Raw genomic sequence first — 18,620 nt, forward strand, 5'->3', positions numbered from 1 at the left:
CTTATCCCTAGAGTCATCAACTAATAGGGTTTGAGGTTGGGAATAAAGTTCAAAGGTATGGAAAAAGTCTATGTTATATGAGAAAGAAAGTTGAAACACTAGTCTTACAAAGTTATATGTCTTTGTATTGCACCTAGAGCCTTGGCGAAGGACTATCTTGAACCATCAGTATGGACATTACAACATAAAAACTTACCTGATTTTGAGAAAAATTTACTCATCTAAAGTATCTCCTAAGCATTATGGTACAGTGTGGTACTTAAAAAAATTTTTTTCCCCCAAAGAAATATCTGTAACATTGGAGTAAACTTATTTTTCTCAAGGATCTGGGGTATAACCTGAAGACTCACCTTAAAGAAATCCTGTTTTGCACTTTATTTCGTGATAAATCTGTCGTGTTTCAATGTTAAAATGTTTTTAATGAGGATACCCTAATGGTTAAGAGCGTACATGTTGAGTCTCACGAACCTGATTTGAGTCCTATTTCTCCCATTTTTTAGTAATATAGCTTCTAAAAGTACTAGTACCTATCTTAATAGGATTATTGGGAGGATTAAATGGCTGTTTAATGTGATACCTGATATACGATATGCCTTTGATAAATGTTAACTATTAACTACTGTTACTATCAAGTAAAGTATATGTTCAGGAAAGGTGATGTTTTTATTTTTTATTTATTTTTTTGAGACGAAGTCTCACTCTTGTCCCCCAGGCTGGAGTGCAATAGCACGATCTCGGCTCACTGCAACCTCCGCCTCCTGGGTTCAAGCCATTCTTCTGCCTCAGCCTCCCAAGTAGCTGGGATTACAGGCGCCTGCCACCACGCCCAGCTAATTTTTGTACTTTTAGTAGAGGCGGGGTTTCACCATGTTGGCAGGCTGGTCTCGAACTCAAAGGGAAGTAGGCTTTGCTCTGTATTGGATACTGTCAAGAAGAGGGCGTATGAAGCTGGGTGCAGTGGCTCATGCTTGTAATCCCAGCACTTTGGGAGGCCAAGGCAGGTCGAATTGCTTGAGGCCAGGAGTTCAAGTCCCAGCTACTGGGGAGGCTGAGGTGCAGATGATCCCTTGGACCCAGTAGGTGGAGATGGCAGTGAGCCAAGATCGCACTGCTGCACACCAGCCTGGGTGACAGAATGAGACTGTCTCAAAAAAGAAAAAAAGCAAGAGGTGTTATGGTATGTTTAGGTTTCTTAATATAAATTTTGTCTAGAAAGAAGGAAGCTAAAGCCTCAGTCGCTAAAGATGTTGAGACATTTTTGGGGTTTGGACAATGTTCATGGTTTTGTCGCTGTTCAGACATGATTTTGGAGTGGTCTTATTTTGATCCATCAAAGTCATAGTGTCCTTGTCTAATGTTGTGTGAGATTAGTCAACAGGAGAGCACCAAGACTTAGCTGTGATTGCCAGGCCTAATCTTGATGTCAGGGGCCGTGTTTCTCTTTCTTACATGCTTTCAGTTTAAGTTGGAAAAATGTTCCTCTTTTTCTCCCAATAAGTGCATTTTTTTAAACATTTCTTCACCCTTTAAAAATAATACAAAAATTAACACGTGAGTATTGTATTTTAAAATATTCGGATTATACAGTAGTATTCAGTGAAAATGTAAATGTCTTCCTCCATTTTCTTCCCAGAGTTAACCAGCAGCTGTTTAATGTTCATCTTCCCAGTCCTTTTTTATATTTTTACATGTATATATACAGATATAAATAATTCATGTTGTATTTAAAATAAATGGAGGCCGGGTATGGTGGCTCACTGCCTGTAATCCCAACACTTTGAGAGGCCGAGTTGGGTGGGTCACTTGAGGCCAGGAGTTTGAGACCAGCCTGGCCAACATGGCAAAACCCCATCTCTACTAAAAATACAAAAATTAGCTGGGTGTAGTGGCATATGCCTGTAATCCCAGCTACTTGGGAGGCTGAGGCACAAGAGTCACTTGAACGCAGGAGGTGGAGGTTGCAGTGAGCCAAGATCATGCCACTGCACTCCAGGCTGGGCAACAGAGCAAGACTCTGTCTCAAAAATAGTAAGTAAATAAATAAAATAAAATAAATGGAGTCATACTATACATACGTATTAGTTCGTTTTCATGCTGCCGATAAAGACATTCCAGAAACTGGGGGAAAAAAAGAGGTTTAATTGGACTTGCATTTCCACATGGCTGGGGAGGCCTCAGAATCATGGTGGGTGGTGAAAGGCGCTTCTTACATGGCAGCAGCAAGAGAAAATGAGGAAGAAGCAAAAGCAGAAACCCCTGATAAACCCGTCAGATCTCATGAGACTTATTCACTATCACAAGAAAGACTGGCCCCCATGATTCAGTTACCTCCCTCTGGGTCCATCCTACAACATGGGAATTCTGTGAGATACAATTCAAATTGTGATTTGGGTGAGGACAAAGTCAAACCATATCATTCCACCCCTGACCCCTCCAAATCTCATGTCCTAACATTTCAAAACCAATCATGCCTTCCCAACAGTCCTCCAAAGTCATAACTCATTTCAGCATTAACCCAAAAGTCCACAGTCCAAGGTCTCCTCTGAGACAAGGCAAGTCCCTTCCACCTATGAGTCTGTAAAATCAAAAGCAAGCTAGTTACTTCATAGATACAATGGGGGTACAGGTATTGGGTAACTACAGCCGTTCCAAATGGGAGAAATTGTCCAAAACAAAGGGGTTACAGTGCCCGTGCAAGTCTGAAATCCAGTGGGGTGGTCTAATTTAAAAGCTCTAAAATGATCTCCTGTGACTCCAGGTCTCACATCCAGGTCATGCTGATACAAAAGGTGGGTTCCCATGGTCTTGGGCAGCTCCTCCCCTGTGGCTTTGCAGAGTACAGTGTCTCTCCCGACGGCTTTCATGGGCTGGCCGTTGAGTATCTGCAGCTTTTTCAGGTGCATGTTGCAAGCTGTTGGTGGATCTACTATTCTGGCATCTGGAGGATGGTGGCCCTCTTCTCACAGCTCCACTAGGCAGTGCCCCAGTGGAGACTCTTTATGGGGACTCTGACTCCATATTTCCCTTCTGCACTGCCCTAGCAGAGGTTCCCCATAAGGGCCCTGTCCCTGCAGCAAACTTTTGTTTGCGCACCCAGGCATTTCCATATATCTTCCGAAATCTAGGCCGAGGTTCCCAAACCTCAGTTCTTGACTTCTGTGCACCCACAAGCTCAACACCAAATGGAAGCTGCTAAGGGTTGGGGCGTCCACTCTCTGAAGCCACAGCCTGAGCTCTATGTTGGCCCCTTTGTGATTTCTTTTTTAACCTATAAGTTACTTAGGGGGCTGTTGTTATTAAATTTTCAAGGAGATAAAAGATACTAAAGGCTTGAAGGATAGGGGGAAGTGAGGGGTAGGGAGAGATTTACTAAAGAATATAAAATTTTAGCTAGATAGGAAGAATAAATCCTAGCATTCTATACCACTGTAGAATGACTAGTTAACAATATTTTGTATAATTTCAAATAGGTATAAAGAGGATATTGTGTTCCCAACACACAAAAAAAGACAATGCTTACAGTGACGGTTTTGCTAATTATCCTGATCTGATCACTCTGCAAAATATGTATCAAAACGTCAATATATATCCCATGAATATGTACACTTATTATTTGCCAATTAAAAAATAAAAATTTTCAAGGTGAATGATTTTTGAGTAGTTATTTTAATACTCTTTCAACTGGAAAGAAATACACTTAAAAGGCTAATGATGGTTGTATCTGTGTGGTGGAATTGTGATTTTCATTTTTTAACTTACATTTTTATAAGTATTTTCAAGGATAATTAAAATGAACATGCATTTCCTTATAATTAGAAAAGTTAGAAATAGTTATAAAACTATTTTCATAAAGCTGTTGTACTTAGGTCTGAGGAAGTTTGAGGATACTAACATTGATGAAAAAAGAACCCTTCTCTCCCTCCTTGCACTCTCTCCCCACTCTTTTTATCCTCTAGGATTGAACAGTTGCATTTGAATGTAGGTAAGTTATTAGAGGAGAATATAGAAATTATGGTGTATTAGTGTATTACATTGTGTATATCTTACTTTTTAGTTAATTTTTAAAGTTTATTCATAGGATTTGCCTAGGGTATAATTTATGGAGCTTATAAATAAATATCCACTTAGGAGACAGTGTTAATAGATTCATTACAGTGAGCATTTATTAATCATCTTTTGTATAAAAGGTTTTTGGGGACTCTTAACAGATGAGTAAGTCATCATCTCTTCCCTCAGGGTCCCTGGTTAGGAAATAGCCATGTAAGTCATTAATATGTGCAAGACAGACTGAAATGTAATAAACTGAGTGGAAGTGCTAGATGAAGGAACAAGGAAGAGAGGTTTGAGCTAAACTTTAAAGAATAAGAATTTCACTAGGTGGAAAATGGCATTCTAGACAGAATTATATTGGTACTGATACATACTCATGATAGTACATGATATTGTTGAGCAGTGTAGAACAAACTAACATGGATGTTGTGTTCATGGAGAGCCAAAGTATGAAACATGAAGTGTTTCTAAGATGTTGACTTGTTCAGAGTTGTAGACGGCAAAATTAAGCTTCTTTGGTACTTATAATTAAAGTAAATCCCTATAAACTCTATGCATATGGAAGTTTTTGTGTTATAAATAAGGATATAAATGCCTTAAATTATTATTGAGATGAACATGTTGAAATCCAGCTTTTTAACTGAAATCATTAGTATGTTAATGTAATAAGTGTTTGGACCTGTCTTTAGGGGCACTAAGACCTGGAAATGGCCCTGAAATTTTACTGGGTCAGGGACCTCCTCAGCAGCCACCACAGCAGCATAGAGTACTCCAGCAACTACAGCAGGGAGATTGGAGATTACAGCAACTCCATTTACAGCATCGTCATCCTCACCAGCAGCAGCAGCAGCAGCAACAGCAGCAGCAGCAGCAGCAGCACCACCACCACCACCACCTACTTCAAGATGCTTATATGCAGCAGGTAATCTTTTTGTTTCTTTAGATAGGGAAGTAGTGTGAAATTGATGCAGCAAATTGAGTATCAGTGAATTCCTTTTTGTATCATGGGCACCTTGAACTCTAGATTTGAGTAAACACTTTCCCCAATTTTCTGATTATGAAAGAATATGTATTTAATTTGCAATCAGTGAAATACTTAAGAATACTCTAAAATAGGTTGCATTGTGGCCTTATGAAGAAAAGAATGTTCATCTGAAACATTTAGTACTCACAAATAAGCACTGCAGTTTATAATGAATATTATCTGAGGTTACGTTTTGAGTTCACAGACTAGTAATGCTATTGTTGGAAACGTGATTAGGCTTTTCAGAAGTAACATTGTCTTAGATTTTTGTCACTCTCTTGTTTTTGGTTGATAGATCCAGAGTGGAGGGTAGTAAGTAGGTGGTACCATGGGATGCCCAGAAGGCACCACAGAAGAGGAGATAAAAGGAGAGTAGATTTAGTGTAATGGGTCTTGGTTAGAAGTTACTCAGGTGTCTTTATCTTCTAGGAAAAAGTGGTAAATGTGTTTTGGTAGCTTTCTTCTAAACATCCTTAAATTATGCTAAAAATGGTTTTAATTGAATCTGTTATGTTTTGTTGATAATTTTGAAACCAGTTCTGATGAGCATATTTATTAATAAATTATAGTAATTTAGAGTATAGCTATTTTGTATTGATGTTTGGACTACTGATTTCTCAAATCATTATGGTAAGATCAATACTTTAAAAAAGGGCTCTGACACAAAAAAGGCATGAATAACATTTATTAATTTGTTTGATTTTCTCATTGTAGTATCAACATGCAACACAGCAGCAACAGATGCTTCAACAACAATTTTTAATGCATTCAGTATATCAACCACAACCTTCTGCATCACAGTATCCTACAATGGTAACTTAAATAATTTCTAGAGATTTCTCTGAGTATACATTATGGTGTTGGAATTCACAGTATGAATCATATTATTCAGAATTTAATAATTCAAAATCAAGTAAGTTAATTGACATGTATTTTATCAAAGCCAGTCATATATTCTCAAACAACTTTAAATTGCACTGAACTATGGCACCTGAATATGGCACATAGTAATTGACCGATAACATACTTCTCTTATGTTATTATATAAGGGAAATGATGTCTTACCTATAGTCTTTTGTCACATGTCTCTTTCATTCAGCAAGTATCTATTGAGTAAAAAAATGAAGCCCAAAGGGAGAGTATATTTTCTTCAGAGAATAATTTGACCTTTTTTTTTTTTTTTTTTTTTTTTTTTTTACAGCAACCACTATATTAGTGACTTTAAGCTATTCTTTTTCTTAAAATACTTGAAAGAGGATTTTTGATTCTGGCCAAGTGAGCCTACCTTCACAACTTTTTAAAAAGACTTATTTCATCTTGATGTAGTTTTCTAGTAATAGAGCAGCTCCTGTAGATGATTGTTTTTTACGTTTCTGATTTTGTCACCAATGTGAAAGGAAGGAACATAGTAAATAGAGGCAGTGCTGACAGTGCTTTAGGACTGGAGCATTGTTTTGTATAATATCATTTCTTTTTTCAGATGCCGCAGTATCAGCAGGCTTTCTTTCAACAGCAGATGCTAGCTCAACATCAGCCGTCTCAACAACAGGCATCACCTGAATATCTTACCTCCCCTCAAGAGTTCTCACCAGCCTTAGTTTCCTACACTTCATCACTTCCAGCTCAGGTTGGAACTGTAATGGACTCCTCCTATAGTGCCAATAGGCAAGTATTTTTCCAGTGAAAGCAAAGGAAATTATTGTGGAAGTTGAAGTCATCGTTGAATGGTCGGTCATTAAGTTCTCTTAAATTAATTTAGAATTTATCTTTTTGTAGAGCCACCCATTCTCTCTTCCTAGTCCTGTCTTCTGATCCCTTGGCATCCCCATCCTTCCATTTCCTCAGTTAATTCTGCTAACTGCTATTTGTAGGTAAGGTGTAGCAACATCTAACAGCATTTAGGGCTAAGGATATTATTGGCCCGTATGTAAAGGCATTTTTTGTAATATAAGTATAAACAACACCCTAACAAGTGACTTCTGCAGTTAAAAAAAAATCCTTGTAGACTTTCTCTATTTACATGTTATTACCTTTGATTAATTTTACTGTTTACTCATAAAGGTTGTATAATTTAATTTAAATAGGTATAAACATTTTTACGTATATGTATTTTAAGATATATAGTATACATACTGTTACCATAACATAGTTGGGAATAGTATATTTTGGCTATTTAGACTTATTGGTTAGTAGAATTATAAATTAAATAACTTTGGTACAAAATTTCTTAAACTTACATACAAAATGGCACGTGCTTTGGCATCTTGTAATTAAGAATCATCATCAATGCCTCTTAATGTTTTTAGATACCTAGGAGGTAGGAGCTGTTAGACTTCCATTACAGGAACACTGAAGTTCTCATACAATGCTATTTAAGGATTTGAAACATTAGCTGAGAAAAGGTGTCTATAAGCTTTGGCTCAGAGTTGAGCAGGAGAAACAGCAGCATCAGTAGCATACTTGTACACTGCATCTCAAAAGAGAGCTAAAGCATGCAGTTTGCTATAGAATGCCTCCCAACCTCTGTGTGTGTGCATGCATGTGTGTGCACATGTGCAAGAGACAGATGGTGGGGCAGGTATGGTAGAGAGGGAGACAGAGATGAACTGATTTCTTGAACTACTTTTCTAAAATAAGAATTGGGGTGGATGAATTAGGACAATTTTGTCCAGGGAGAGAGCAGAGTATATGGTCAAAGGCCAGTTTAAAGGTCCAGATCAGGCAGGGTGCGGTGGCTCATGCCTGTAATCCAAGCACTTTGGGTGACCAAGGCAGGCAGATCACGAGGTCAGGAGATCAAGACCATCCTAGCCAACATGGTGAAACCTCATCTCTACTAAAAATACAAAAATTATCTGGGTGTGGTGTTGCACGCCTGTAATCCCAGCTACTCGGGAGGCTGAGGCAGGAGAATGGCTTGAACTTGGGAGGCAGAGATTGCAGCGAGCTGAGATCACGCCACTGCACTCCAGCCTGGCAACAGAGTGAGACTCCATCTCACCAAAAAAAAAAAAAAAAAGTTCAGATCAGTATTTGCCAAACTCTTTGTCATTTATCTACTCTAGTTAAATTTTTTTGCTTTATTCACATAGTGCTTTTTTCTTTAATAAATTAGTAACATTATTGTATATAATAAAATTAAAACATATTATACATTTTAAATATCCACTAAAATATAAAGTATGAAATGTAAATAGTAATCTAATAAATTTGCTAAGTCCCCTAGTGATAAGAATGGGATAATTTTCCTCATTAAAAATCAGATATTCTGCTTGATAATTGCTTAGTTTAAGATACTGATGAGGCTATTGTATTAATTAGATGATTGCTTTTTTCCACTTTTGATGCTAACTAGCATAAAAAATGTCAAATCTAGTTTATTTAGTTGGAAAATAGAAAAGATATTAAACTGTCTTCTCTGACATAGCATATACTTCATATTCTAAAAGTCGATCAGCTCCTGGAAGCAAAGTTATGTCACTGTTGAGAATGGGATGATGAATTGGAAATCTGTCTAAACTTCTGATTAGTTACAAAGAAAGTTGGATATCCAAGGATTTGAGGCATACACTGGTATGCAAGGTGCTGATGCCTGTAATGTATATTAATTACTATAGCGCTGCCTGCTTTATTCTCATTTGTAGTGATTGTAGTATTCGACAAATCACAGGTTTGATACATTAGACACTTTTCTTTTAATTTCTGTGTAACTATTAACAAAATGAGTTATCACAAAAATCATCTTGCATTCACCAGGTTAGGAAATATTGGGTTGCATATCTGGGAAAGTACATAAGACGTTTTACTCCACTCTTATGAAATATGTATTTAAGGATATGGTAGAAAAAATTATACACTCAGCCACTAAAGGTTAGAAATGTGGAACTTCATGTGGGAACATTGCTCCATCCACACTTGGTACGTCAGTGCTACTTCATTAATATTATTATACTTATTTAACATCAGATTGTATGTTGAGTATAATATCTTCTGTAACAATTTAAAAAGAGCTCTAAACTAATGTTCCTGCTTATGACAAAGTCAGTGGAAGAAGAGAATTGGGGTTAAATGTTTGTCTCTAAGTGGGTAAGGGCTATTTGAGTAGAATATAAGAAACCAAGTAGTAGTTCCTTAGACAGAGGGAAAGAGGGAAAGAGTCACTATCTTTGTTGGAATGATTATTTCCTTTTCTTTTCCACTATGTTTTGCTAAACTTTCTACTCTTCCACCATGTTAATTTATCTTTAGTATGAATATCAGAGAGTATTATTGTGTTATATTCCAATAATAGTTAAAATAAACATCATCTATGCATACGTTATCGTCTTATGATATAATTGCCCTGTTAGTTATCTGTTGATGCCTAATAAATTATCTCAAAACTTAATCGTTTAAAACAGCAGTAAACATTTATTATCTTACATACTTTCTTTGGATCAGAAATTTAGGGGTGACTTAACAGGGTAGTTGTGTCTGGTAAGGCTGGGTCGGCTGTCCTCTGAAGGCTTGGCTGGTGATAAAGGATGTAATTTACAAGATAGTTCACTCACATGGCTTTGGGCAGGAGGCTTCAGTCCCCTGCCACATGGATTTCTTCAAAAGACTGCTTGAGTTTTCTCTTTGCCAAGGCAAAAATTATTTTGAACAAGGAATTATTGATTCTGGTTTCTCCCTCAATGAGTGATCCAAGAGACAGAGCAAGGAGGAATCTGAAATGTGTTTTTAGACCTAGTCTCAGCAGTCATGGGCTGCTGCTTGTGCCATATTTCATTTGTTAGAATTGAGTCACTAGATCTAGCTCATGTTCAAGGGCAGTGAAATTCGGTTTCACCTTTCAAAGGGGGGATGTCAGATAACTTGTAGACATATTTCAATACCTGTTTAAACTAGGTTAAGGTGATAACCCTATTGAGTTACAGTCTGCCGATAGGAATCCATAAATTTATTTTGGGAATAGGAAGAGGGTGATTCATATAGGGAATCAGAAAGTTCTAAAAGGAATAATTGACAGACAGGAGTGGGGATGCCCATCTGTCTTTGAGTTTTACCCACTGTGATCTGTTTTTTTTTTTTTTCCTTCAATTTTCTGGATAAAAACATCTGATCTGTGTTTTAAAGACTCTGAAAGTCCTTAGAGATAGTTTTGGAATTAGAGATGGGACTCTGTCACACAGAGGCAGGCTCAGACTGGCAGTTAATGCATCCAGAATGGACTTTAAATAAGATACCTAAGTTCTATTTACTAAGCAAGTCTATTTACTTGTAGGTAACTTACTATTTATTTTCCTCTATTATATGCTAGCCTTCAGTAAGTATTTAAGTATCCTATTCTTGGCTCAGATATACTGAAGGGGCTTGGACTAAGGGATTAAATAGACGACTTTTGCCTTTTTTTTTTTTTCTCTTCTAAGACCTGTTTGGTGGCAATGGCAATGAGCTCTCAATGGTTAGGTAAATTTAGGGAATCAGTTAAGACTTGTGAAGTTGAGATACTACTTTGAACATTAGGATTCTCCCTTCATTACTACTGTTAAGAGGATTTGCATATGAATTATGAAAGGAATGTAATAGCTTTCTTACATTGTCTCGTTCTTATACTATACAGTCATGCATTGCATAACAATGGGGACATGTTCTAAGAAATTGCATCATTAGGCAATTTTATCGTTGTATGAACATCATAGAGTGCATTTACACAAGCTTAGATGGTATAGCCTACTACACATCTAGGCTTTATTATATAGCTTATTGCTCTTAGGCTACAAACCTGTATAGCATGTTACTGTATTTAGCACTATAGGCAATTGTAACAGAATGGTAAGTATTTTTGTATCTAAACATAGAAAAGGTAGAATAAAAATACTGTATAAAGGATTAAAAATGGTACATCTGTACAGGGCATTTACCATGAATGGAGCTTCGAGGACTGGAAGTTTTTCTGGATGGGTCAATGAGTGAGTCATGAGTGAATGTGAAGGCCTAGGACATTACTGTACACTATTATAGACTTGACTTTATAAACACTGCATTCTTAGGACACACTAAATTTATATAAAATTTTTTTCTTCTTCAATAATAAATTAACCTTAGTTTACTATGACATTTTTACTTTATAAACTTTAAAAATTTTAAAAACATTTTGACTCTTTGGTAATAACACAAAACACAAACATGTACAACTGTACAAAAATATTTTCTTTATATTCTTATTCTATAAGTTTTTTCTATTTTAATTTTTCTTTTTAAACTTTTTTGTTGAAAACTAAGACACAAACACACACATTAGCCCAGGCCTACACAAGATGTGGATTGTCAATATCACTGCCTTCCACCTCCACATCTTGTCTCACTGCAAGTTCTTTTGGGGCAATAACAGGCATGGAGCTGTCATCTCCTATGATAACAATATCTTCTCCTGGAATACCTCCTAAAGGACCTGCCTGAGGCTGTTTTACAGTCGACTTTAAATAAAATAAGTAGAAGGAGTATACTTGAACATAACTCAAAAATATGGTACAGTAAATACATAAAGCAGTAATACAGTCATTTATTATCAAATATTATGCACTGTACACAATTGTATTGCTATACTTTTATACAACTGGCAGCCCAGTAGGTGTGTTCAAATCAGCATCACCACACAGGAGTAAGCTGTTGTGCTATGGTGTTACAATGGCTATGATATCACTAGGTGATAGGAATTTTTCAGCTCTATTTTAATCTTATGGAACCACCATCATATATATGGTCCATTGTTGAGTGGAAGGTCATTATGTGGTACATGACTATATTTCCAGGCTTGGTTGAGGGAGAGGTACACAGGGATTCTTGGGTTAAGAAATCTTTATATTCTCATCTTCTCTTAAAAGCCAAGAGCCCTGTAGGATAATTTTCATAGAACCAGTGGTCTCAGGCTCCAGACTCTAGATACTTTAAATACTATAATAATTTATTATATCCAAAAATAACCCTCATTTAACTTTAGCTCATTTATAAAGCAGTCCTAGCAATTAATCTTTTGTTGTTAGCTATATATATAGGGAATGCCTTTGTCAAAAGGAAAATTACTGTGGTGTCCCAGCATAACCAAGGCATTTGATCACTGTGTTCAGTAGTGATTTTAGAATGATACTGTCTGATAAGGTGACTGATTTTTACTTTAAGTCTTGTTTACTATGATAATAGCAGTTAATATTTATTATTTTTACTAGATATTGTTCTCTTTGCTTTACGTGTATTAAATTATTTAATCTTCTCAGTAACCCTATGAGGTGGATACTATACTATCACTCCTTTTTACAGATGAAGTTGAGGCAGAGAAGTTAAGGAACTTGCCCAAGGGTACACAGCTAGTGTACCTTATGTAGGTGATTATGGAGCTCTAGTATACCTTATGGAGGTGATCTGGATCCCATATGTTCTCCCTCTCCATCTCATGCCCTTGTCTGTCATCTCTGTCATAAGGAAATGATTTTGTTTTCTAAGTATTTATAAAGTAGGGTATTGTAAATTTTTATTTTAATTTTTCTTTCCATCTTCTTTTTTCTTTCTCAATTATTACTATAGGTCAGTTGCTGATAAAGAGGCCATTGCAAATTTCACAAATCAGAAGAACATCAGCAATCCACCTGATATGTCAGGGTGGAATCCTTTTGGAGAGGATAATTTCTCTAAATTAACAGAAGAGGAACTGTTGGACAGAGAATTTGACCTTCTAAGATCAAGTAAGGGACACTTGAAGGCTTATTTTGCTTCACAGTAAAATAACAGCTCTATTATTATTCAGCAAGGCCAAAGACTTTTGAGAATGTGTATGGAAAATTCTTTTTGTGCATTTGAGGGCAAAATTCAGGCCATCTTCTTATACATATACTATCAAATTATGTTGTGTGCATTAGAAATCAATTGCTTGATAGTAGCTATTAAACCCAATATTGCTGATAGTATGCTAATATCCTAAAACTTAAATATTGCATATCTATGAATGTTAAATTCAGAATATCTCTAAACCATGGAAAATTGATGTTTCAATAAAAAGGGAGACATTATTATTTTGCCTTACTAATGACTTTGCAGCTCTGTTTTTCTGCACACTCAATAGAAAATAGTGTGGGTCTGAGATGCCCTTTGAAAATGCCTGAAAGAAAACATGGGCTACTACATTATGTTAATGTTTTGTAATGCCCTTTTAATGAGTGGTGACATAAAAGGGCTGCTTTGTTGTCCTGATATGGCAAAAATTAAATAAATTCTTTTTCACTTTAAATCAGATATCTCAATGTTTTTACTTGGTATCATTGCTTTTCCTTGAACTACCTAATATATGTCAGGCTTCGCCACACATATTTTAGAAATGTCCTTTTTTGAAAGAATGATGTGAGTGTTTTGAGTAGGTTGCAAAATAGGAGCAAAAAGCTCACTTCTAGAGTACGTAGATAATTTTCAGGTTTCTGAGGCTTTGCGTGTGTATGTGTGTGTGTGTGTGTGTGCACATGTGTGTGCAGGTGTGCTTTTCCCCTTTTGCATGTGAAAAGAAGGTCTTAATAGTCCCTAGTTTATAGTTCCTAGTTCCTATTTCATTTAGGTAATTGGCCTTATGAGAATGTTTAATAGATGAAATGCTTTGTTTTGAATTAGTATATATTTTATGTAAAATTCCTGTAAGAATAGTTTGGGATTTAAATTTGTATTTTACATATTGGTTATATGATTATGAAAATTAAATTGATGATTAAATGCAGATATAAAAATAAGTTCTGAGCCGTTAATAAAAGTTTCTTAATAAAACTGATCACATGTTACTAAAACAATTTTTTTTTAAACCAGAACTTTTTTTGTTTGGCGTTTTCCTAGAATTTATGTTGAGTAGGCCCAAAAGCAAGATTTTTTTTTTTTTTTTTTTTTTTTGACCGAGTTCTGCTCTTGTTGCCCAGGCTGGAGTGCAATGGCGCAATCTCAGCTCACCACAACCTCCGCCTCCTGCATTCAAGCAATTCTTCTGCCTCAGCCTCCCGAGTAGCTGGGATCACAGGCATGTGCCACCACGCCCGGCAAATTTTGTATTTTTAGTAGAGATGGGATTTCTCCATGTTGGTCAGGCTGGTCTCAAACTCCCGACCTCAGGTGATCCGCCCACCTCGGCCTCCCAAAGTGCTGGGATTACAGGCGTGAGCCACCATGCCCTGCTCTTTCAGAGTGATGGAAGGGGTAGTTACAAGGTGTAACCAAATCATTATAATTTATTGGATTATATTTAAAGCAAAAGATATTAATCTTAATGTGTACTGGCCAGGGTTTGCTAAATTAGTATTTTCAACTGCTTAGGTAAAAAATTATTTTTAAAAAATGAATTTATGGAATGGGTATTCACATTATTTTGTATCTTATAAAAATGTGTTATTCTAAGCTCCCTAGAATTTGTAATGACATCAAAGTAGTTTTATTTACTTAGCATAGGCAAGAGTGACATATGAATATGCCTATATATATATAACTTCATAAAAATTGGGTTGAGCATGTAAAATTCTTAAGTAGCTACTTTTAACAATAGCTTAAAACTTCATGATCAGATAATGTGTAAATTTTAAACTTCATGACCAGATAGCATTTGTAAATTGTGCATGTGTCTGTGTGCACATGTGTATGCCAAAGAGAGTTCGGACTTTGCAGTATTAATTATAGAAAGATGTTAAGTTCCAAAGGAAAGTGCAGGAGGAATTTTATGTGAAGGTTAGACTTGGAGCAACCTTAGTATGTAAACTTTAGCAATTTGTCATAATATTTTAATATTTAATATGACAATTTAAAATTGTCATAATATTTAATACATTAAACAGTAATTAGAACATAGATGCTTTCTTTGGGGAAATTACTAACATATTTGTGCAAATAGTTGTATTAGTTATACCTGTTGATTAAAACTATTACTTCTTCAAATATATTTCATTTATTGATGGTGGATTTGTTTCTGCTTAAAATGGGATCAAAATAACTAAAAGGAAAAATAGAAGATACTAAAGATTGTGATTGCTTTATAAATTCTACTGAATGTTGTTGTTTCACCTATGAAGCCACAGAATGATAATGGCTATAAGCATCTGAATCTATAGTTCATTGTAAAATATTAACCCTCATCTTTTGTAGCAAATTCAGAACTATTGTTATTCCTTCAGTGTAGAATAACAGAGCTTTTCAAATATATTAGACCAGTTTCAGTAGTTTTTCATTAACCTTTTAGCTTTTTACACCATTATCCATATAAGCAGCAGAATTAACTTTGTAGACTATTTTAATTTTGTGATAATATTGTGGAATATACTTTGATTCTAGGATTTTAAAATCCTATATTTTTGCTATCTGTATCAATTAAAATTCTTGAAAAGATACTGTCTTTATTCACCAACATACTTCTTTTGTGAAGGCAGGAGGTAAGTTTCTCATATTGGATAATCAAGTTTTGTTCTAATCTAAAGAAAACCAGTCATTTGAAAATGTAATTAGAAACATTTTAGGGATGACTATGTATTTACAAAGTAGTTCTACATAACCATTTCATTAGATTTTATTTATAGGTAATTAATAATTACAAAATTAATGTGTATATTTCTTCTGTATTTTGTGTCCTGAGACTCACATTTTCATGTGAACTTTAGAAACATAAATGATTTTTAAAAAATTCCATTGAAAAGTTGATTCTGTGTTTTGTGGAACAATAACATTATTCATTTTACAATTAATTTATTCTGATTCCTATTTTGAAATAACTGGATAAATGAACTTTGCATAGAGCAGTATCTTCCATATTTTTACTTATAGGGACCCCTATATAAAAATAAGTTCACCTCTACATGGTAATGTGTATAGTTTTGTCATAATTTCACAGTACTGTTTATATACTTACCATAAATTTACCACAGACTGATGGATGTAATATACCAGTGCATGAAGATTTAAAGAATCTTAGTGATAACTTCACAGTTTTATAAGCTGGGACTCATTAGTATAGTAGAGGTTTCAATACGTGGAGAGGGTCGGGTGTGGTGGTTCATGCTTGTAATCCTACTACTTTGGAGGCTGAGGTGGGAGGATTGCTTGAGGCCAGGAGTTCGAGACTAGCCTAGGCAATATAGTGAGACCTCGTGTCTACAAAAAATTAAAAAAATAAAATTAGCCAATTATAGCATGCCTGTAGTGCCAGCTACTCCAGAGGCTGAGCCTGGGAGGCAGAGGTTGCAGTGAGCCAAGATCATGCCACTGTATTACAGCCTGGGTAAAACAGCAAGGCTCTGTCTCACAAACAAACAAACGTGTTGAGAGGCTGGGTGTGGTGGCTCATGCCTGTAATCCAGCACTTTGGGAGGATTGCTTGAGTCTAGGAGTTTGAGACCAGCCTGAGCAACATAGAACTTATCTCTACAAAAAATAAAAAATTAGCTGAACGTGGTGGCCTGTGCCTGTAGTGCCAGCAACTTGGGAGGCTGAGATTGGAGGATCACTTCAACCTGAGAGGTTGAGGCCACAGTGAGCCATGATCATGCCACTGCACTCTAGGTTGGGTGAAAGAGTGAGACCCTGTCTCAAAACATATAATAAAACAAAAATAAAAACAGAGTACATAAAATTGCAGATTCCTAAGTTACTACTCAGATAACTTGATTCATTAGGTCTACGGTTGGGTCCAGGTAACTACATTTTATACAGGAATCCTAGCAGTTATGATGCAGACAGTTGAGGCAAAAAGTCTGTTTCTAATTCAGACCTAAATACTTATACTTTTGGTCTTAATTTACAGGAATGTGGGCCCTTGGATATTGACATGCTGTCGTTATCATTCTGAGTCAGTCTCTTCTATTTGTTCTTTCTCACCCCCTCTTTTCTCTGTCCTCAGTGCCTTATACACTGGAATTTGGGAAATGGAGAAGAGTGGGGGAGTCCAGGTGGATTCTGATACAAGGCATAATTACTGGTTTTACAGTTCCTCCATAAATGCATTCAGGGCCTGAATAAATAGGTAACCACATGTAATCTCTATGACTCAGTGAATCTTAATCCTCACCTTAAGGTTTGATTGCGGCCTCCCACCACAATAAGTTAGGGACCCTTTGTTATATAAATTATTCTTCAACCTTTTGCAGAAAGATGTTATGGGACTAGCTTCTCTTTAATGGGTGTTTTGACAACAAAATAATAAAAAGTTTTTAGTAAAATGAGCATTTGTTACTGATTTCCTGCATTAAGTATACAGTTAATAGCTTGAAAAATAATACCCAAAATAAATTTTCTTTTTTTTTTTTTTTTTTTTTTTTTGAGACGGAGTCTCGGTCTGTCGCCCAGGCTGGAGTGCAGTGGCGCAATCTCGGCTCACTGCAAGCTCCGCCTCCCGGGTTCACGCCATTCTCCTGCCTCAGCCTCTCCGAGTAGCTGGGACTACAGGCACCCGCCACCACGCCCGGCTAATTTTTTTGTATTTTTAGTAGAGACGGGGTTTCACTGTGGTCTCGATCTCCTGACCTCGTGATCCACCCGCCTCGGCCTCCCAAAGTGCTGGGATTACAAGCGTGAGCCACCGCGCCCGGCCCCAAAATAAATTTTCATTGTTAACCAATGCAGTGTTGGATTTGAAAAGTAGTACTTAAGTTTAGGAAGTTTTGTTTGTTCATAAAACAATTGTCAGATGTATTTAGTAACTCAATATTAGTGCCTCAACAAAATGTTTAAAGTTTTTCAACAAAATTTTAAGTAAAAATTTAAACAATCCAAAGTTTCATGTAGATATTGCAGAGTTCATCTTAGCTGTAAGAGCTGGTAATTGTCCCATTGTCATAAAGGTTTTGAAAGAATTAGTTGCCCATAGGAGTAATTATATTTAGAATATTACAGACTCTAGGGCCTTGTTTATTCAAGAATGTACTTCTTGGACAGCAGTATCAGTATCACTTGGGGGCTAGTTGAAGTGCGGAATGTCAGGATCCTTCCCAAACTCATCCCATCAGAGTCTACATTTTAACAAATCCCCAGGTAACTGAAATGTACATTAAATGTAAAAAGCACTGTTAGAAGAGATGCTGCTTGAACTTGGGGCTTTTTGCTTCATTCCAAAATTAAAAGTCATTTTTAGGGAATTCCAATTCTACTTGGGTTCCGCCTCCCCTATACTGCAGTCCCTTAGAACTCAGTTGAAACCAGTACGGCTTACCATGGAATTATTGGAATATAGGTCAGTCTAAACATGATTTGGATTTTTTTCAAATGGCTATGGACCAAAGGTCTGCTGGTAGAAATGCTTGAAATATCTGGAAAGGAGGTAGAATGAGTCTCAAATAGAATTTTGATTGACAAGAATCAGAGGCTAGAGAGACATCCTACAAAAATCAGGAAGTTCTCAACTAGTATGTGTCTACTATGTGGAGAGTTTTTTTGTTGGTTTTAGGGACAGGGTCTCTCTGTCATCCAGGCTGGAATGCAGTGGTACAGTTTTGCCTCACTGCAGCCACAATTTTTAGTAGTATTTTTGCATTCTTAAAGTAATGTGTTATTGACTGTTATA

At 36.2% G+C, this 18,620-nt stretch overlaps 1 protein-coding gene across 2 annotated transcripts in view; it reads left to right on the plus strand.

The window, feature by feature from the left end:
• Positions 1-18,620, plus strand: part of BMP2K (BMP2 inducible kinase) — a 143,853-nt gene that overhangs the window by 92,321 nt on the left and 32,912 nt on the right. For both annotated transcript variants that reach the window (XM_030819041.1, XM_030819040.1), the window contains exons 11-14: positions 4,740-4,972; positions 5,789-5,887; positions 6,555-6,739; positions 12,641-12,798. In XM_030819041.1, coding sequence (XP_030674901.1) covers positions 4,740-4,972; positions 5,789-5,887; positions 6,555-6,739; positions 12,641-12,798 — 675 coding nt within the window. The remainder of the gene's footprint in view (positions 1-4,739; positions 4,973-5,788; positions 5,888-6,554; positions 6,740-12,640; positions 12,799-18,620) is intronic.

The sequence above is a fragment of the Nomascus leucogenys genome, chromosome 9 (assembly GCF_006542625.1).
Source record: "Nomascus leucogenys isolate Asia chromosome 9, Asia_NLE_v1, whole genome shotgun sequence".
Lineage (NCBI taxonomy): Eukaryota > Metazoa > Chordata > Mammalia > Primates > Hylobatidae > Nomascus > Nomascus leucogenys.